At 38.5% G+C, this 22,383-nt stretch overlaps 1 protein-coding gene across 1 annotated transcript in view; it reads left to right on the plus strand.

Moving 5' to 3' along the window:
* The window catches only part of SGCZ (sarcoglycan zeta), a 410,756-nt gene that overhangs the window by 348,398 nt on the left and 39,975 nt on the right, over window positions 1-22,383 (plus strand). The window contains exon 4 of the mRNA XM_052661455.1: window positions 4,098-4,220. Within this exon, the coding sequence (XP_052517415.1) occupies window positions 4,098-4,220 (123 nt within the window). The remainder of the gene's footprint in view (window positions 1-4,097; window positions 4,221-22,383) is intronic.

The following is a 22,383-nucleotide window of genomic DNA, read 5'->3' on the forward strand; positions in this document are numbered from 1 at the left end:
GCCCTTTCAGACTTGCCTTGAGGGCAAACCAGTGAGCACACCCCTTGCCATCAGCGTCCAGGCTCCCAAAGCCCTCTTCTCTCCCCCAGTGGTCCTCTAACCAGCTGGTCTTCCCCACAGCAGATCCCAGGACCCAGGCGCCCAATCAGAGGCTCTTGCTCCTCAGTGTGTCCACCTCTGTATTCTTCCTTTCCTCCTAGTCACTCCCAGGGAGCACAGGTCCAAATCACATGACTTGTCTTCCCTTGCTTCCTGATTACCTGCAAATTGGCTTAGAGCTTGGTTGTACAGCAGCCCTCCTGCCAGTTTCCAGTTAGTTTTCAGTGAGAAGTTTTCCACATGGAGACGTGTTTTTGATGTGGTGATGGGGGGAGGTTGATGCCATCTTGACCAATCCCCATCCTTTCTTCTTCTGCGCCTCATTGTTCCTTGTTTGATTTTGAAGTTGCTGACGTGAATTTCTCAGAGAAGCCTGGATATTTTAGTGAGCAAGTTGTTGTTTTAAGATGACTAATAAAATGTAGAACTGCCTGGATAACTCATCTCCCACAATCTGCCTGCTAAGGAACCAGAGCTCTTTACCCAGAGACATTCAAATATGTTGCTCTCCTGCATCTCTAAAAGCATCTTTGATTGAGATAAGATGGAAATGGGTATCACTGCCCCTCTGAACAACTGGATCCTAAGGTGACATAGCTTAGAGAATATGAGATGCTGACTTTTGAATTATCTGAATAAGACAACACAAAGCATGTTCAGTTCAGTTCAGTCGCTTAGTCGTGTCCAACTCTTTGCGACCCCATGAATCGCAGCACACCAGGCCTCCCTGTCCATCACCAACTCCCGGAGTTCACTCAGATTCATGTCCATCGGGTTGGTGATGCCATCCAGCCATCTCATCCTCTGTCGTCCCCTTCTCCTCCTGCCCCCAATCCCTGCCAGCATCATAGTCTTTTCCAATGAGTCAACTCTTCGCATGAGGTGGCCGAAGTACTGGAGTTTCAGCTTCAGCATCATTCCTTCCAAAGAAATCCCAGGGCTGATCTCCTTCAGAATGGACTGGTTGGATCTCCTTGCAGTCCAGGGGACTCTCAAGAGTCTTCTCCAACACCACAGTTCAAAAGCATCAATTCTTCGGTGCTCAGCCTTCTTCACAGGCCAACTGTCACATCCATACATGACTACTGGAAAAACCATAGCCTTGACTAGACGGACCTTAGTCGGCAAAGTAATGTCTCTGCTTTTGAATATGCTATCTAGGTTGGTCATAACTTTTCTATAATAAATTCAGTTTCATATAGCCTAATATATTAACTTTAAACATAAACATTCACAACTATGCAGTATGTGTCCAATTACATATATCAACTGCTTTCTATTTGCAGAGAATGAAAGCAATGTATAGAAGCACCGTATATTCAAAGTTATTTTCTGACTTAAAATATTTACTTACTATCAATGCATTGCTAATTGCTTGTAATTTTGCCTTCTGTAATTATACTAATATGCTGAATAAAGTGTAGTCTGATGTATTAATTTATATATCTATTAGTCAATTGGATGAGTCTGCCTCCATTTATTTACAGCCTAGATGCGTCTCTTCTATTCCAGGTGCATGAATGTTTGCTCAACTGCTTATTTTCTTGTGCTTACTTAAATGTAATGAATTCAGATATCAACTCATTTCACCACATCCAGACAGTCAACTCATAAAGTATCTCCAATATAACAACATTAAGTATTTGCCAAGAAAATTCCTGGGGTGTGTGCGTGTGTGTGTGTGGTATATGTGGATATATGTATACATAAGCACAGTGATCTTTACAGTTCAATGTCGTTAAGGTCAGTGATATATTATGTGGACCAATTTATCCAGTAATTAAATACATTTGCAGGAAGCAAGGCTTTATGTGTACAGTATCTGTAATATCTTTAGGCAGTTCATATTTAATGTATGCTTCAGTGCCCAGAAGATAGATTGAAACACAGAAGCCTCAAAACCCAGAAACCACTTTTATCAGCACTTCTGGCCTCAAGCATGACTTTTTGAACATCATCCATTTGAGTTATTATGGTTCAAAGATTAAAAGCTCAATACAGGGAAGTTAGACCATGATTATTAAAAAAAAAAAAAAAACACACAATCAGCTGAATACAGGCTGCTGAAATAATGTTTACAAGATCAAATGCAATGACTTTGAACATGAACAACAGGTATTCCACAGTTTCTCCAATATTACCATTAAATCCTGTAAGGAAAGTTATTTACTTAAAAAATAAAAATAAAAAACAGACTTTAAAATACTGTTCATGCTGTTTTGAACTTGATAGCTTGCATGGTTAGCACAGTTTTAAAGTACTTAGCATTGTTCTACTTGGAGTTTGTCACACTTTCTTTGTAGATCTGAAAACATGTAAGTAGTTTCAGAATATGAGAAAAGTTTCCTGTTTTCAGAGAAATTATCCCACGTTATCAGGGTATGTAAATTAATGCCTTCATTTTATTAAGGGCTCCTAAGAAGCTGTAATGGTGGGAGGTGTAAGTTACTAAAGCCCCCAGACAGGTATTGAGAGTAGTTCTGAGGTGGGGGTGAGGACAAGGAAAGGGGAAGAAAGTTCTAAATGCCTACTAGAAGCTAGAGATAATTTTAAATTTGGAGGTTATTTTGAAGTACAAATATAACCTGTTTTGAACTCCTGGGGGTCATATAGCTAACAAAACATGATAGTACATCGTCTTGGTCCATTCAGACTGCCATAACAAAATACCGTACGCTGGGTGGCTTGAACAACAGAATTGTATTTCTCACAGTTCTGGAGGGAAGTCCAAGATTAAAGTGGCAATAAATCCAGTGTCTGGTGAGAGGCCGCTTCCTGACTTGCAGACAGCCGGCTTCTTGTGTCTTCACGTGGCAGATTACACACAGGGAGAAAGCAAGCTCACTTGTGTCTTTTGATTAGGGCACCAGCCTGACACATGAGGGCTCCATTCACATGACCTAATTAATTTCCAAAGATCCCATGTCCTAACACCATCACATTATGAGTTAGGATTTCCAGATATGAATTTGGAGAATCCACATTCAGCCCATAGCATATGTAGAGAGAAATGAAAATAGGCACAAGGTGTGCTATGCCCAGGTCCCTGAGTGGACCGCATTGTATCTGACAAGAGTTTCTGCTGTAGATAGCAGAGGAGGGATGGTCCAAATCTTAACAAGAGATGAAGATATAGATGCATATGCCAAATGCATATGCCAAAATAAATAAACCAGTGTTATGGAAATAGCAATTCCCTACCCCCTGACCAGTTTGCTCTTCTTTCTGAAACCATGCTCTCAAATTAATTATGTTTTTTTTTTAAATATGGGAGCTGGCTTTGTGGATTGTGGGTGGATTAATATGCAAAATGGTCCAACAAATTGAAAACAGATTTTCTACTACATAATACAATTATATTTATTTAATATTACATTTTAATAATGAAAATTATTGATTAGAAGATACATTGGAGAACATTAAATATATATATGCTATATCACACATACATTTACAATATTGAATCTAAAATGGATTCATATTAGGTAGTAATAAAGAGTAAACAAATGTCAATATTAGTATCTATGAAATATTGAATAACTAAAGGTTCACAATTTCCTTGCACTATAGCAAGTATAAACACTATTGTCTACTTGCAGAGAGAAAAATGAGAGTCCTTCTGTCCACAAGTCTATGAAGCCTCTAGCACATGCCAAGTAAAATGCCAAGTCTGCAGGCAGCCACCAAGAACAGAGCAAACATCATCTCTCCTTGTGTACATGCAAAGATTTCCCAGCTGGCTAAACCCACAGACTTTGTCAGGCCTGTGTCAGGGATGTAGATGTCAAATATGTACCCGACCATCCTGGCCCAGCAATATTCTACCAAATTAGAACCCTGAAAGGATGGTAATTTTAAAATACTAATTTAGGTATAAAACATACTGTAGAGATTAAATAATATATGTATTTCTCTTCTTTTTCTAAAAAAAAAAAAAATACAGGTTCATGGTTTCTTGGATACAAGATTCATTTTTTAAACCTTTCCTCTGACCATAGGAGCTGATGCTGTGGAAGCTCAGTGTAAAAGATTTGAAGTGAGAGCGAGTGAAGATGGCAGGGTGCTGTTTTCTGCAGATGAAGATGAGATTACCATTGGGGCTGAAAAGCTGAAAGTTACAGGTACTGTAGATGGAGGTCTTGGAACATTGTTTACTTCCTGAAAGAATATGCAACTGAACAAGAAATGACTTTTTAATATCTGTGGTTCACATACCAGAAATTGAGTCTCACATAACATCATGGTATAACATCATTTGATTTTCCAATAGTAATCAAACAGAAAGCCCTAGATTGAGGTTGCAGAAAAGTCTATAAATATATTAGCCTTAGTGATATAAAAGCAAAGCTGCATGTCTCAGGCAGGATTAGAGGGAGGAAATTGAGTATGGATGGTAGAAGATAAGGTGGGGTACAAAGACTCAAGGTGATAGATAAATATAATCTAGAGGTATTATTTAAAAGTAAAGGACATGCAAAAGAAGATCTAAAATGTAAATATCAACTGAAGTAGAGGGAAAGGTTATAAATAAACTGAATTCTTGTTCTTTAGGGATATAATTGTCTTCCAAAGCATATAAGTCAAGAAATAGTGCTAATTACCTACTATTGAGACATTAATAAAGTCATTATTCTAATATTAGGGCCATTAGTGTCAACCACCAGCTGAAGTGAAAAAGTAAAAGCAAAAAACAAGAAAATGGAAATTTAAAAGCAGGATTGGGAATAGGGGAGAATTTTACTAAGGCTATTTTAAGCAGTTTAAGAACAATATCTTTTGAATTATCTGAGTTATAACCACAATAACATGTTATTTTGCTAAAATATTTTAGAAATATTAAGGAGGCCTATATTTAAAAAATGAAATACGTGCGGCTTAGCATTTCCCAAATTTGAGTTTGGGGACAGTTCACAGGATACCTGTCATATCTATTTAGGTAAATGGGAACTGTAGGCCATTGAGAGCAGTTTACATGGTAAATGACCTCAGCTCTTGGGCTGTTTGGGTTTAATCCTGCTTCTAACACTCAGTATTTTGAGTAAATTCTATGCTGTCTATTTTCTTAAATCTAAATGATTGGAATGATAATGATTATTAGTGCTCAAATTCTGTGTGTGTGTGCATGTGTGTGCACGTGCCTATGTATGCCTGTGTGTGCTTAGAATGTCTTGGACACATAATGAAGACACTGTGAAGGTTAGCCTTCTATTTTTATTAATAATGATAATATTGCCGATATCCCAGATAGGAGGGCTTGTGTGTATTTCAAGAAAGATACACAAGTAGATGGCAATTAAATTCAGCAAGGATTGCAAAATGGGGATCCTCACTGGGCATCTCTGGTCTGGCTCACAATCTACTACCACCAGACTTACTGTCCCCCAGGGCCTTCTGTCTTTCTTCTGTGAGTTTGCTGAGTAGCTGGAGTGTGCACGACTGGGCTAGTGTTTGGACTGGTCTTCATGACTGCCTGTCAGCCTCATTCTCTTTCTAAAAACTCCTTGGAAGGTCAGAGAAGAAATCACGCACATGAGGTAAACACTGGCTCTCCTAAGTCCTGAGTTGACAGTCAGGGAACCAAAAACTTTTTTATTAAGTGAAAAAGCATAAGGATTTGGGCTGACAAAGGGCATAGACAAATCAGAAAGGTCATTGACTATCGGGCCCTTGGTGATAATATTTGAGTTGCTAGTTGACGGGCAAGTCAGGAACCAGGGTAGAAATGCACTTAGGAGGATTAGGCATTTGTGATTTTAATATTTAACAATTTTTGCACATTGGTAGTACCTGCCAGTTATCAGCTTTGATATCAATGTAATCCTCATAGCTCTTAGGATATTGCACTTATCCAAAGATTATTTCATCCATGTTCAGATATTCACATTGAGTACTTTGTATTCATAAGTAAAGGGAAATTCCAGAGCACTTAGCAGTGTTTATGATCTCACAGAATTCTAACTTTTTCTGATCTTTATATTACCTTGATTTTCCTCATAACTGTTGCAGTGAAATACTTTCTTCACAAAATTAGACCCATTACCTAGTTGTGGTTGTTTTTTTTAAATTTTTCTTTGAGGTAAGTAGATACTCACCATATTTCCTCTTTCTCTTGGTAGCCTGGCAGCCATCCTTGAACTGTTAATTGGACTCAAGTCAGAAGAGAGTGTTCTCTGAAAAAACTCCATTTCTCTGCTTTTTGCTTAACTGTGTTTGGCAGGCATCTCTGCTGACCGAGTCACTTTCTCTCTTTCCTGTGTGCATGTGTGTAAATGTGTGTGTGAAGTAAGCGTGGTACACTGCATCCTGTCTACGTGGTTAGATCCATGTATCTCACTCTCGCTCTCTTTTTCCATTTTTCCCTGTCTCAAATGTATACACACAGCTTTGAGTTTTTTCTTTGATACTCTCTTTTGATCTGTATTATCTCAAAAATTGATTAATCAGTTTTATAATATATTGATGTATCATATGACTCCAGAAGATGTTAAATAATAAAATAATTTGATTCTGAGGTCCTTAATTACAGAATCCAGGCAGACTTTGGTAAAGGATGGTGGTTTAACACAGGAGGGAAGAATGAAAGCATTTGTAATAAGTAACCCTGGCTTTTCAACCATTGCAGATATGCAAGGGTCTCCACATCATTTAAAAATAAGTGCTAAGTTGAGGAGTACTTTAACATGATAAGAATCTCTCCCAGAACCTAGCCACACTCCTGTTTCTTACAGAAGAGCCCAGATACATCCACGGACGCGGACACAAACATACACATACTTGGGTGCATTCTCAAATTCCTGCAGAGTCCTTTACTCCATTACCAGAATACCACATATGAACTTTGTCATGGTTTTATTTCTTCCTATGATACTTCTAAAATAAAGGAAAATAAAGTTATCAAAGGAAAATATGATTGAGAATTTCCTGCGCTCAGAGGAGAAAACTGCATAGCGCAGCATGCAATCTGGGGGCACCAGAATTGATTAGTAACCTCATATGTACTTTAAAGCAGAGCTTGAATATTTAACAAATAATACTACAAAGAATCAGTGACTCCAGGGTATTTCATATAAATTAGGTAGTGGTGCTGACAAGACTTCAAAGTTGTGTGTGACAAGAGATCTGTGTGAGGTTGATTCGAGAATTTTAAATTTGAGACAAGAAATTTTTCTATTTAAGCAATATCCGTGGGGATTAAAATGGATCCTTTCTAATTTACATTTTAAGAAAAATGGTATTTCATACATGGACTTCTCTTTCAGAGCAGCAGAAGTAGATTAATTTATTTAGACAATAAGTGTGTCTGTACTCCTGACACAGAATCATTTGTGACTATATTTATTTGCAAATCTAGTGTAGTTCAGGATATTTAAATTTCCTCTATTGAAGCATAGCAGGGATGTATTCGATGTATTTAAATACTCTTAGGGTGCAGGAGAGTAGAACTAAAGTGGCAAAACAGCTCCCTGAACACCACCACCCCTCATTACCCCATCAGCTTGATCAGTAATCAAGCATATGCTTTCAACTTGTAATTTTTTTTACCCTTGATATAGCTTCGTTTGCTCAATAATACTTTGCTTAAATTTTAATTTGAATATACTTATATGACCTTAACATGCCACCTCTATATCATTGAATATATGGGCGTTTCACACATTTGGCTCATATATGCATACTTGACAATTTTATTTTCCTTTGTATTTGTATTCCCTAATGTTGATCAAAGATATTACTTAATGCAATTATCTTTTGAGACCAGGTCAGTAAATAAAAGATATAAACCTTTACACTCAGAAGACTCTTAATTTAGGGATTTCAGGCAGAATCAGTCAACTATAATTTGTTCTTTCATTTGTATTCCAAGTAGTATATTAACTTAGAAAACAAAGTGCAACTTATTTGACTTTATAAAGTGAAAGACTTTAGCCCTATAGGATACTTTCATGTTAAATTAAAAGCCATTAGATGAAGTTAGATCTCCCCATTTTGCCTTTGAGAGAAAAGTGAAAAATAGTTCAGTGTATGAGAAGAAAGGATCTCTTTTTTTTTATCAGATGGTAGAAATTAAAACTGGCAGTCTGAAAGAATAGTGCATCATGTATCCACCCTGTGCCCTCGGGCTTGCTTGAAAGCCAAGAGTGGCATTATCTTGTCTCTACTCTAATTGAATGATTGGAAAGATAGAAAGGTCCCAATGCTTGTTTGACAACAGAAGAAAGGATTTTCCAAAGAGCTGTCTTTTATTAATAAATTAAACACTATGTTTCTGGGCTGGAATCAATATTCTCTGGTTTGTTTTTATTAGTTGGTCTTCACATCCTTGCTCTTGTCTGTTAACTCAGGACAGGTTGTGATGAGGTCAGCTTTGGAATCAACCTTTCTCTTACATGGGATCATTGTTCCTCTGGGCTGTCCGAATGCCAAGAGCCTGGTGGCGTGCAGCCTGCAGGATAGAGCTGCTAGGTCTGAACAGCACCTGAAAAAAATATGATCAGATCAGCTGCTGAGGATTCTAAGGTGCAGTCATTTCATTTTCTTTAGTGTAATATTTTAAGTCTGTAGTTAGTTTAGTTGCTAAGTCATGTCCAACTCTTGCAACCCCACCAGGCTCCTCTGTCCATGGGATTTTCCAGACAAGAATACTGGAGTGGATTGCCATTTCCTTCTCCAGGGGATTTTCCCGACACAGGAATTGAACCCAGGTCTCCTGCATGGCAGGCAAATTCTTTACCGACTGAGCTATGAGGGAGGTAAATCACTCAACTTAATTTTCTAGCTGTTGGGTTTTTTTGTTAGCCTCCTCCTCCACCCACCACCCCCTCGTCTTCTTCCTCTTCTCCCCGCTACCACCGCCACCCAGCCACTCCACCCCCCGCCACACCCAGTGAGCTGAGGAAATGCCTCAGCACCAAGTCTGCATGGTTATGGCCTCTAGTTGTTTTTTAAAGTTAGTGAAGATAAAGTTTTTGGAGATGTTAAAGAGGAGAACCGCTCTGACTCCCAGATTTCCAGATGAAAACTGTTTGGTTTTGAAGGGTATAAATGATGAACTGTGTTGTTATTCAGTCACTTAGTCATGTCCAACTCTTCGCGACTCCACGAAAAGCCTGCAGCACGCCAGGCTTCCCTATCCTTCACTACCTCCCGGAGCTTGCTCAAACTCATATCCATTGAGTCAGTGATGACATCTAATCATCTCATCCTGTCACCCTTTTCTCCTCCTGCCTTCAATCTTTCCCAGCATCAGTGTTTTTTCCCATGAGTTGGCTTTTCCCATCAGATGGCAAAGTATTGGAGGTTCAGCATCAGTCCTTCCAATGAATATTCAGGCCTTACAAGAACTGAATATTCAAATGAATTATGCCATCTTCAAGAAAATAGCTGCTTCCTCTGAACACCTTACTAACAATCTTCTCCATGATTTATTTTATTTCTCTGAGCCCTGACTCAAATAGTTCCTATTTTTGTTAAAGTAAAACTTCATACACTTGGTATAATAGAAATATGAGGAAATTCATGAAATTTTCTAAATTTGCTGGTATATTGAGTGCAGCACTTTCACAGAATCATCTTAGGATGTGAAATAGCTTAACTGAAATTCCATCACCTCCAATAGCTTTGTTCATAGTGATGCTTCCTAAGGTCACTTGACTTCACGTTTCAGGATGTCTGGCTCTAGGTGGGTGATCACACCATCGTGGTTATCTGGGTCATGAAGATCTTTTTTGTATAGTTCTTCTGCATATTCTTGCCACCTCTTCTTAATATCTCTGCTTCTGTTAGGTCCGTACCATTTCTGTCCTTTATTGTGCCTGTCTGAACATGAAATGTTCCCTTAGTATCTCTAATTTTCTTGAAGAGATCTCTAGTCTTTCCATTCTATTTTTTTTCTCTATTTCTTTGCATTAATCACTGAGGAAGGCTTATTTTTCCTTACTGTTCTTTGGAAAGCTGCATTCAGATGGGTATATCTTTCCTTTTCTCCTTTTCCTTTCACTTCTCTTATTTTCTCAGCTATTTGCAAGGCCTCCTCAGAAAACCATTTTGCCTTTTTGCATTTCTTTTTCTTGGGGATGGTCTTGATCACTGCCTCCTGTACAATGTCACTAAACTCCATCCAAAGTTCTTCAAGGACTCTGTCTATCAGATTTAATCCCTTGAATCTATTTGTCACTTCCACTGTATAATCATAAGGGATTTGATTTAGGTCATATCTGAATGATCTAGTTATCTTCCCTACTTTCTTCAATTTAAGTCTGAATTTGGCAATAAGGAGTTCATGATCTGGGCCACAGTCAGCTCCTGGTCTTGTTTTTGCTGACTGCATAGAGGTTCTCCATCTTGGGCTGCAAAGAATATAATTAATCTGATTTCAGTTTTGACCATCTGGTGATGTCCATGTGTAGAGTCGTCTCTTGTGTTGTTGGAAGAGGGTGTTTGCTAGACCAGTGTGTTCTCTTGGCAAAACTCTGTTAGCCTTTGACCTGCTTCAATTTGTACTTCAAAGCCAAAGTTGCCTGTTACTCCAGGTAGCTCTTAACTTCCTACTTTTGCATTCCAGTCCCCAACACCTTTTGGGGGTGTTAGTTCTAAAAGATCTTGTAGGTCTTCATAAACCATTCAACTTCAGCTTCTTCAGCGTTATTGGTAGGATATGGCTTTAGTATAATGGTAAATCTTGGAGAGTCTAGACATATCAATGACTGTGTGGTCCCTTAGACTATTCCTCTTAAATATCAATTGCCGAATTGATAAAACACCAAGTAAGGTTTTAAAGTAGTTGAATTGCTAACAGTGGAAGACTGTAGCCCCTGCTGAGTGAGAGAAGCACAGGCCTTCTGTATTATTGATTGAAAAGGATCCTGCAGTTCCATTTATCCTTTTGTTCTCTTTATCAGTGGATGTGTCAAACTTCTGGTTACTTTACTCTGTACGATCCATCATTTCATCACTGAAATAGGGTCTCAACCCTAATTTCACTGACCTGATTAGATAACTCCAGTTATTTTAACCCTTCCATTCATGCTCTGAATTAAATTGGAGATCACTTTCTTGACAAAATCAAAATGTGCTCAGGAACACCTTTTGAATAGGCGTAAGTGTCAAGGTAGTGCTCAGGTAGAAACCCCAAAATTCTGACTATAGGAGGAAAATTCCCAACTGAACACTAACTGTAAACTTCTGTTTTGAAAAAAAAAAAAAAAATTAAAAAATTCACATGTGTTTGTAAGAAATGATACAGTGAGATTCCATGCAACATTAACCCAGTTTCTCACCATGGTGACATATTCCAAACTATAGTATAACACCCCAAAAAGGATATTGACATTGATACAGTCAAGACACAGGCATTTCCACCACCGCAGGGATCCCATGTTGCCCTATGGGGACCACAACTACCCTCATCTTAACCCCTGTCAATTGTATATCTGTTCTGCACTTCTATAATTTTCTCAGGTTAAGAATGGTTTACATACAAAATCATGGTATAGTGGCCTTTGGGGATTTTTTTTTTTTTCAGTCAGTATAATTCCCTGGAGATTCATTTGTTTTATTGTATATATCAGTATTTTTGTTGTTGTTGTTGTTACTGAGTAGTATCCCATGGTATGAATGTGAAAGTGAAAGTATCAGTCACTCAGTCAAGTCCAACTCTTTGTGACTCCATGGACTGGAGCCAGCCAGGCTCCTCTCTCCATGGGATCCTCCAGGCGAGAATACTGGAGAGGATTGCCATTCCCTTCTCCAGGCGATCTTCCCAACACGAGGATTGAACCTGGGTCTCCCATATTGTAGGCAGATTCTTTACCGTCTGAGTCACAGGGAAGCCCCTAGTATGAATATACTACAGTGTATTTAACCATTTATCTGAGTTGTTTAGGTTTTAGAGCTACTATGAACATTTGTGTACATGTTTTGATATAAACAAGTTTCATTCATCTGGGATAAATATTCTGAAATATATATATATGTAAAGGCACAGGCCCTAGAAGATAGAGAATTTAGAAACAAGCATTTTAGAATATTTATTTCTATACCTTAAAAAAGAAAAACTTGCTTAGATTTTGATAGAAATAAACAAACACATGAATTTTATAGTTGACATCTTTGTTATATCAATTATTCTGGCTCATGAAATAATGCATCTTCATTTATTTAGCCTTTCTTTGACATTTCTCATGAACATTTTGTCACTTCCAGCGTACATATCCTGTCCATGTTTTCATTTTTTAATTTTCTTTGAAGCAATTATAATTGGTACAGAGTCCATCACTTTTGATTCTATACATTTATTTTACTATATAAAATTTAATTGAGTTTTTCATGTATTATCTTGTATCTTTTTATCCTGTGACTTTAGTGAACTTAATAGTTATAGCAATTTTTTGCAGACCTCAGTGACTTTTCTATGTAGATAATCATCTCTTATGCAAATAAAGACAATTTTATCTTTTCCTTTTTAATCTATATGTCATTTATTTCTTTTTCTTTTCTCATTACAGTTACTACAAATTTCAGTTCTATTTGGATAAGAATTATGCAAGGGAGGAAGATGTTTGCCAAACAAGTGTGTTGAAAAAAATATTAAGCTGCTAGGATTTATGAGATTCTGGCCAGTCTGTTTCAAGAATAGTGATTATGTATATTGTTTTCTTGTAATTAATTTTAATATTACTTAGATCATATGTGTTTTCTGATTGAATAGGCATATTGAAAATGCTCAAAAGTCATAAGCATTCCACAGAACATAACTAGTCTATAGTTAATTATATTCCTTGTGAATCAAAATTTCAGACAAGAAAAGCACTAATTATTGTTTCAAAGTGGTAAGAATGTGTGTGCATTCCAGAGGTCATGATGAAAAGTGGCACTCTTTAAATAAAGAAAATATCGTTAGCCAAATCTGTTCTTTAAAAAAATAGAGAAATAGGGGGAAATGTGCAAATGAAATTCTAAGCCAAATAAATATATCATATCCAATCCTGTTTCATTGCTATAGATTTTATCCCCAGTTTGACAAAAATTGGCTATTTATATATTATTTCTGAGTTACCGTTATGATGGAAAACTCTAAGAGAAAAATTCTAACTTCAGCCCACTAAAAGCTAGCCATCAGAAATGTATTCAACAAAACAAGATCTGGACAATGATAACTTGTCACTGAATACAAATTTTAAGTTTCATGTCAGTGTATCTGTTTTTTTTTTTTTAATTTTAAAATCTTTAATTCTTACATGCATTCCCAAACATGAACCCCCCTCCCACCTCCCTCCCCATAACATCTCTGTGGGTCATCCCCATGCACCAGCCCCAAGCATGCTGTATCCTGCGTCAGACATAGACTGGCGATTCAGTGTATCTGTTTTAAAGGGTCAGGTGGGGAAGATGGGGAAGAAGGCTCTCAGAGAAACAGGCTGGGCTGTAATTGCTGGAAAGATTTGATGTACAGTGATGAAGAATGTTGCCTCTGGCATTACAACTCCACTGCTTTCTGGAAGAGTAATCATAATCAATATATACCTCATTGGATTTTCATTGAATTAATGTGAGCTGATCCATGTAAAGCACATGTCTGACACATTGGAAGTGGTCAATAAATGTTAGATATTATTATTATTATTATAACAGACATAAAGGCGCTACTGTAGTTAATTAAATGACATTCTTCCTACTGTAGCACCCACTGTGAAGACCTAAATTTTATTATTTATCATTTATCTTTCTCACACACACATAACTATATACAAGATAGTGTTGAACATTTTATGTAATACTGAATAATGTTTAATCCAGTGTAATAAAAGTAATTTAGTAGGTCTTTCAGAAGCATTTAAGTGAAAATTATGTATGATCCCAATAAGGAGGAGTAAAATGAAAAATTTTAGGACATAAAATATAAAGCAGCACAACAAATTAAAAAAATATAATTAGTAACATGTTGGCATAAACTTTACCATTGACAGGATATAATCACTTACATTGAATTCTTTTGCTCCTTAGTACTTAGGAAAATAGGTATTACTATCTTCACTTTGCAAACTGAGTCTCAGGTTAAGTGACTTTCACAAAATACATACAGCTATCAGTAGCAAACAAGGAAGTATATTTATTTTTCCTCACTAAAGTCCAGTCTCATTTCCACTTCATTTTATCTTTGTCAATATATGCATGTGTATATAATACATTCAGATCCGGAATTAGAATTTCTGTTACAAGAAGGAGAGTTTCTAGGATCTGATTTATTTAGTACCCAGGTCATTATTTCAAGCAGATTTATCTAGTAGTCTAGTCTAGAAAAAGTTAGCAGTAAAGAGGAATGAGCATACTTAAATACTACATATCTGACTTTCTCAACTAAATCATAGTGCATTCCTGGGATAAACTCTCTATCTTCATGTAGCTATGTAAATTGAAAACTTAGAATAAGCCAAACAGTGTCATGAGAAAGATTGAGATAAATGATTGATGTTAGAATTACTTTGGAAAAACAGTAACATAATCTTGGTCTGTGATTTAAAAGGTCTATTGCAATTTGAGAAAGAACTAATTTTAGTTTTAACTCAACTGTATAGTCATTAATCAGGCTGACCTTTGTCTTCAAAAGGAGCGTGCTAGAGTGTGTCAAAATGAATTTTATTCCTAATTTCACCTGTGGAGTTTTGTGTCAGTATGCTTTGCATAAGTAGATAAAATTTCCATGTTCCTATAAATCATAACAAGGGCAATGTTTCATTTCACTATAAAGATTAGAAGGGAAAGAGGAAAGAAGAAAGGAAAAAATATTATAAGCTTGAATGGGTTCCTGTCATTTTCCAGTTACTAACCAGATGCATTAATTTTCTGTTGCTGCTATAATAATTACCACAAACAGTGGCTTAGGAGGCACATATTTATTATTTACAGTTCTGGGGGCTGGAAGTCTGCACCGTTTTTCACCAGGCTAAAATCAAGGTGTCTGATGGACTGTGCTCCTTTTGAGAGAAGCCATATCCTTGCCTTTTGCAGCTTCTAGAAGCCTTTGATAGTCCTCTGCCCTGGCCCCTCCCTTTATCTTTAAAGCCAGCAAAGGCAAACCAAGATGTTCTCACATTGCCACCTCTCTGATTCTCCGTATTCTGACTCCCTCATTCATTTCTAATGATTCTTGTGATTATTTTAGACCCTCCTAGAAACCCAGGATAATTTTCCTATCTTGAAGTAGTCAGATCAGCAATTTTAGTTCCACTTGCCATCTATTAAATAAAATTCCCTTTGCTTTTAAGGAAGCATATTCACAGGTTTCAGGGATTAGGATTTGGATCCTTGCGGGGATGGTGAGGAAGACAATTATTCTGCCACTACACTAACTGATAATTGATAAGTTTCATCAAACAATAAATTTTTTTTTCAACAAATTGAGATTTCCTGAAAGGAGGAATAACTATAGGTTTCCTACTCTCTTGAATTCAGGCCCTAGTGGCTCAGTGTAAAGAACCTGCCCGCAAGGCAGGAGATGAAAAAAAGATGTGAGTTTGATTCCTGGGTAGGGGAGGTCCCCTGGAGAAGGAAATGGCAACCCACTCCAGTATTCTTGCTTGAAGAATTTCATGGACAGAGGGCTCTAACGAGTTACAGTTCCATGGGATTGCAGAGTCAGATATGACTGAGCAACTAAATAATAACACAACACAAAATAAACACACCAAACTAGGACTAGTGTATTTGTGCCTAGGCCATAGTTAGTTTTTCTAACTTTGGATCATCTAAATGCAATATGCCTTTGGTTCAGTTATTTAGCCTGTCTGTGCCTTCAGTTCTTCAGCTGTAAAATGGGGATGTTATCTGACTTATTATTGGTTTAGTAGTAGTAATAGTCATCATTATATTGTTACCAGTTGATTCATTTATTAGTTTCTGATTTCCTACAGGGTAAATCTAAGGATCAATAATATTCTGTGTGAGGGAACACTATACAAATGACTTGAAAATAGGACAAAGTAACTTCCTCTTTGCAATGTGGCCAAACTGAAAAATAAGTTCCAAACCGCCTCTGGCAGTTGGCTAACTCAAAGATCAAGGCTTGTGCGTAATTCAATAGCTGTCTTCTCCCTGGGTTGAAAGGTACCTTCAGGAGGATTAAGTCCCTGGCGAGGTGTTTGGGGATGACTCTCCTGTGCTGTTTGTGCCAAACGTTCTTCCTGGGGCTCTGAGAAGCAGAGAGACAGGAAGCACGTGCAGGAAGTAGGACGTAGTGCACGTGAATCTGAGATGCCCTGGAGCTCTTCATTCACATCTGTGGGTGAAGTCACATGTAAGGCAAGTTGCCCATTTCCATCAGAAATTAAAACATAATAGGTTTTATGAGCTGTTAATCTCATGTGATATGAATAAAAATTGAAAAGGGTTATGTTTAAGGACAATTTAATCACAACGATAAGTGTTACTGGCTTTTCTATATCAAGAAATACTCATTTATAGACTCGGCTCTTATTTACGCACACATGTTATAACATCACTTCTTTCCTCAAATACAAGCACAAAACACATACAATACTGGTGAATAACATGTTTCATTGCTTGGCTTCTTTTAAGTTTATGACTGATAAATCAAATGAATTATTTGTTGTTAATTATTGATAATTATCCTGGTTATTCTGGACATTAAGACAAGTGTATTGGAATGAGTTTTCAGCAACCAATCTATTTACACATGATTTTTCTTTTGCATGGTGGGTGAAAAAAGCATCATGGAATCTCACCTTCAAAATTATCTGAAATTTTAATTATTTCAAACTTCCAACCAAGTTTGAATCTTTTCTCTTATATCTCTGTAAAGTGGTCACTCTTGTTTCCACACTTAATGACAGGAATAGCAAAACATCTCAAAGACAGTCTGATTTATCTCTACACTTCAGATGAAAAGTCACTTTATCTCCAAAGTAGATAACAAAATACTTCTACTTAAGATAACACCGGCACTAAGCCCGACCGGCCGGCGCACTAAGCGCAGCCGAGGGGAGCTACCCCACGTCCGAGGTCAGGGGCAGAAGCCGAGAGTGCCAGCCTGTGATGGCGCAGGAACGTCCGAGAGGAGCCACCCTGCGTCCGAGGTCAGGGGTGGCGGCCAGAAGGAGTAACCCCAAACCCCAGGCCAGGGGTGGCGGCCAGGAGGATCAACCTCACGTCCAAGGAGTGGTGGCTGCCTGGGCACAGGAGGGCCTAGAGGAGCCATCCCACGTTGAAGGTCAGGAAGGGCGGCAGTGAGGGGACACCCCTCATCCAAGGTAAGGAGCAGCAGCTGCGCTTTGCTGGGGCAGCCTTGAAGAGATACCCCATGCCCAAGGTAAGAGAAATCCGAGTAAAATGGTAGGTGTTGCAAGAGGGCATCAAAGGGCAGACACGCTGAAACCATACTCACAGAAAACTAGTCCATCTAATCACAGTAGGACCACAGCCTTGTCTAACTCAATGAAACTAAGCCATGCCCATGGGATAACCCAGACGGGTGGGTCATGGTGGAGAGGTCTGACAGAATGTGGTCCACTGGAGAAGGGAATGGCAAACCACTTCAGTATTCTTGCCTTGAGAACCCTATGAACAGTATGAAAAGGCAAAATGATAGGATACTGAAAGAGGAACTCCCCAGGTCAGTAGGTGCCCAATATGCTACTGGAGATCAGTGGAGAAGTAACTCTAGAAAGAATGAAGGGATGGAGCCAAAGCAAAAACAATAGCTGTGGATGTGACTGGTGATAAAAGCAAGGTCCGATGCTATAAAGAGCAATATTGCATAGGAACCTGGAATGTCAGGTCCATGAATCAAAGCAAATTGGAAGTGGTCAAACAAGTAAACATCGACATTCTAGGAATCAGCGACTAAAATTGACTGGAATGGGTGAATTTAAAACAGATGACCATTATATCTGCTACTGTGGGCAGGAATCCCTCAGAAGAAAAGGAGTAGCCATCATGGTCAACAAAAAAGTCCGAAATGCAGTACTTGGGTGCAATCTCAAAAACGACAGAATGATCTCTGTTCGTTTCCAAGGCAAACCATTCAATATCACAGTAATCCAAGTCTATGCCCCAACCAGTAACGCTGAAGAAGCTGAAGTTGAATGGTTCTATGAAGACCTACAAGACCTCTTAGAACTAACACCCAAAAAAGATGTCCTTTTCATTATAGGGGACTGGAATGCAAAAGTAGGAAGTCAAGAAACACCTGGAGTAACAGGCAAATTTGGCCTTGGAACACAGAATGAAGCAGGGCAAAGGCTAATAGAGTTTTGCCAAGAAAATGCACTGGTCATAGCAAACACCCTCTTCCAACAACACAAGAGAAGACTCTACACATGGACATCACCAGATGGTCAACACCGAAATCAGATTGATTATATTCTTTGCAGCCAAAGATGGAGAAGCTGTATACAGTCAGCAAAAACAAGACCGGGAGCTGACTGTGGCTCAGATCATGAACTCCTTATTGCCAAATTCAGACTCAAATTGAAGAAAGTAGGGAAAACCGCTAGACCATTCAGGCATGACCTAAATCAAATCCCTTATGATTATACAGTGGAAGTGAGAAATAGATTTAAGGGCCTAGATCTGATAGATAGAGTGCCTGATGAACTATGGACTGAGGTTCGTGGCATTGTACAGGAGACAGGGATCAAGACCATCCCCATGGAAAAGAAATGCAAAAAAGCAGAATGGCTGTCTGGGGAGGCCTTACAAATAGCTGTGAAAAGAAGAGAGGTGAAAAGCAAAGGAGAAAAGGAAAGATATAAGCATCTGAATGCAGAATTCCAAAGAATAGCAAGAAGAAATAAGAAAGCCTTCTTCAGCGATCAATGCAAAGAAATAGAAGAAAACAACAGAATGGGAAAGACTAGAGATCTCTTCAAGAAAATTAGAGATACCAAGGGAACATTTCATGCAAAGATGGGCTCAATAAAGGACAGAAATGATATGGACCTAATAGAAGCAGAAGATATTAAGAAGAGGTGGCAAGAATACACAGAAGAACTGTACAAAAAAGATCTTCACGACCTGGCTAATCACGAGGGTGTGATCACTCATCTAGAGCCAGACATCCTGGAATGTGAAGTCAAGTGGGTCTTAGAAAGCATCACTACTAACAGAGCTAGTGGAGCTGATGGAATTCCAGTAGAGCTATTTTAAATCCTGAAAGATGATGCTGTGAAAGTGCTGCACTCAATATGCCAACAAATTTGGAAAACTCAGCAGTGGCCACAGGACTGGAAAAGGTCAGTTTTCATTCCAATTCCAAAGGCAATGCCAAAGAATGCTCAAACTACCACACAATTGCATTCATCTCACACGCTAGTAAAGTAATGCTCAAAATTCTCCAAGCCAGACTTCAGCAATACGTGAACCGTGAACTCCCTGATGTTCAAGCTGGTTTTAGAAAAGGCAGAGGAACCAGAGATCAAATTGTCAACATCCGCTGGATCATGGAAAAAGCAAGAGAGTTCCAGAAAAACATCTACTTCTGCTTTACTGGCTATGCCAAAGCCTTTGACTGTGTGGATCACAATAAACTGTGGGAAATTCTGAAAGAGATGGGAATACCAGACCACCTGACCTGCCTCTTGAGAAATCTGTATGCAAGTCAGGAAGCAACAGTTAGAACTGAACATGGAAAAACAGACTGTTTCCAAATAGGTAAAGGAGTGCATCAAGGCTGTATATTGTCACCCTGATTATTTAACTTCTATGCAGAGTACATCATGAGAAACGCTGGGCTGGAAGAAACACAAGCTGGAATCAAGATTGCCGGGAGAAACATCAATAACCTCAGATATACAGATGACACCACCCTTATGGCAGAAAGTGAAGAGGAGCTAAAAAGCCTTTTGATGAAAGTGAAAGAGGAGAGCGAAAACGTTGGCTTAAAAATCAACATTCAGAAAATGAAGATCATGGCATCCGGTCCCATCACTTCATGGAAAATAGATGGGGAAACAGTAGAAACAGTGTCAGACTTTATTTTTTGGGGCTCCAGAATCACTGCAGATGGTGACTGCAGCCATGAAATTAAAAGACACTTACTCCTTGGAAGAAATGTTATGACCAACCTAGATAGCATATTCAAAAGCAGAGACATTACTTTGCCGACTAAGGTCCGTCTAGTCAAGGCTATGGTTTTTCCTGTGGTCATGTATGGATGTGAGAGTTGGACTGTGAAGAAGGCTGAGTGCCGAAGAGTTGATGCTTTTGAACTGTGGTGTTGGAGAAGACTCTTGAAGGTCCCTTGGAGTACAAGGAGATCCAACCAGTCCATTCTGAAGAAGATCAGCCCTGGGATTTCTTTGGAAGGAATGATGCTAAAGCTGAAGCTCCAGTACTTTGGACACCTCATGCGAAGAATTGACTCCTTGGAAAAGACTTTGATGCTGGGAGACATTGGGGACAGGAGGAGAAGGGGACAACAGAGGATGAGATGGCTGGATGGCATCACTGACTCGATGGACGTGAATCTGAGTGAACTCCGGGAGTTGGTGATGGACAGGCAGGCCTGGCGTGCTGCGATTCATGGGGTCCCAAAGAGTCATACACGACTGAGCGACTGAACTGAACTGAAGATAACATCTAATTGAGATACAGCTGCCATTTAAGATTTGTATACATCTTGTTGTGGTTAGCTAGCTCAGTTTTTAGAAAAATATTTTGCACCACCCTTTATGTGTTAAAGTAGAAACCTTTAAGACAAGTGACATTTCCTGAATTTCTTTGCATATTAAGCAGTAAGTGTGAGTTTTTAACTGGGGCAAAGGAGAAATAAAAAGGCCTCCAGGTGGCGCTAGTGGTAAAGAGTCCACCTGCCAATGCAGGAGACATAAGAAACATAGATTCAATCCCTGAGTGGGAAAGATCTCCTGGAGGAGGAAATGGCAACCTATTCCAGTATTCTTGCCTTGAGAATCCCACAGACAAAGGAGCCTGGTGGGCAACAGTCCATAGGGTCGCAAAGAGTCAGACAGGACTGAAGCGACTTAGCACGCAAGCACCCAAGAATAAGAGGAGGAAGTGAAAGCGAGTACAACTTGAAAAGAAAGCTGCCACGTGGAATTTTGACCAGTAAAAATTTTATTGGACATTTTAAGAAATCAGATATTTATGCATATCGTGTGGATATCTAATAGTCATTTTTAATTCATGCTATTCAGTAATGTCCTATAATATTTTAAATGACTAAAATATTCCATTTATTAAACTACATAGTTTATCAGTTAGTTCCCTACTTTTGGAGATTTAGGTTGTATACAGTGAACCTAAACAGAGTTGTTATCAACTTTCTTGTACCTGCAGCTTTGTGCACATGATATCTTGTTAGGATATATTCTTTGAAACTGAATTGTTTGTTCAATGTTTAAGGACTAATAAAGATTTTAATCATTTTGCCCTCATACAAGCAGTGCATGATAATTCTCATATGCCTGAACCACTATGGATTACTAAGTCTTTTAAACTGACTTTACACACACGAATAATGCTAAGCAACTGTGAAGTGCACATTATACTGTAATATATAATATATATGTATATGTATATAATATAAAATAATATATATACTGTTTCCCCATATATTTCCCATGAAGTGATGGGACCAGATGCCATGATCTTTGTTTTCTGTATGTTGAGCTTTAAGCCAGCTTTTTCACTCTCCTCTTTCACTTTCATCAAAAGGCTTTTTAGCTCCTCTTCACTTTCTGCCATAAGGGTGGTGTCATCTGCATATCTGAGGTTATTGATATTTCTCCCAGCAATCTTCATTCCAGCTTGTGTTTCTTCCAGTCCAGCGTTTCTCATGATGTACTCTGCCTAGAAGTTAAATAAGCAGGGTGACAATATACAGCCTCGACGTCTTCCTTTTCCTATTTGGAACCAGTCTGTTTTTCCATGTCCAGTTCTAACTGTTGCTTCCTGACCTGCACACAGATTTCTCAAGAGGCAGGTTAGGTGGTCTGGTATTCCCATCTCTTTCAGAATTTCCCACAGTTTATTGTGATCCACACAGTCAAAGGCTTTGGCATAGTCAGTAAAGCAGAAGTAGATGTTTTTCTGGAACTCTCTTGCTTTTTCCATGATCCAGCAGATGTTGGCAATTTGGTCTCTGGTTCCTCTGCCTTTTCTAAAACCAGCTTGAACATCAGGGAGTTCACGGTTCACGTATTGCTGAAGTCTGGCTTGGATAATTTTGAGCATTACTTTACTAGCGTGTGAGATGAGTGCAATTGTGCGGTAGTTTGAGCATTCTTTGGCATTGCCTTTCTTTGGGAT

This window comes from Budorcas taxicolor, chromosome 24 (assembly GCF_023091745.1).
Source record: "Budorcas taxicolor isolate Tak-1 chromosome 24, Takin1.1, whole genome shotgun sequence".
Lineage (NCBI taxonomy): Eukaryota > Metazoa > Chordata > Mammalia > Artiodactyla > Bovidae > Budorcas > Budorcas taxicolor.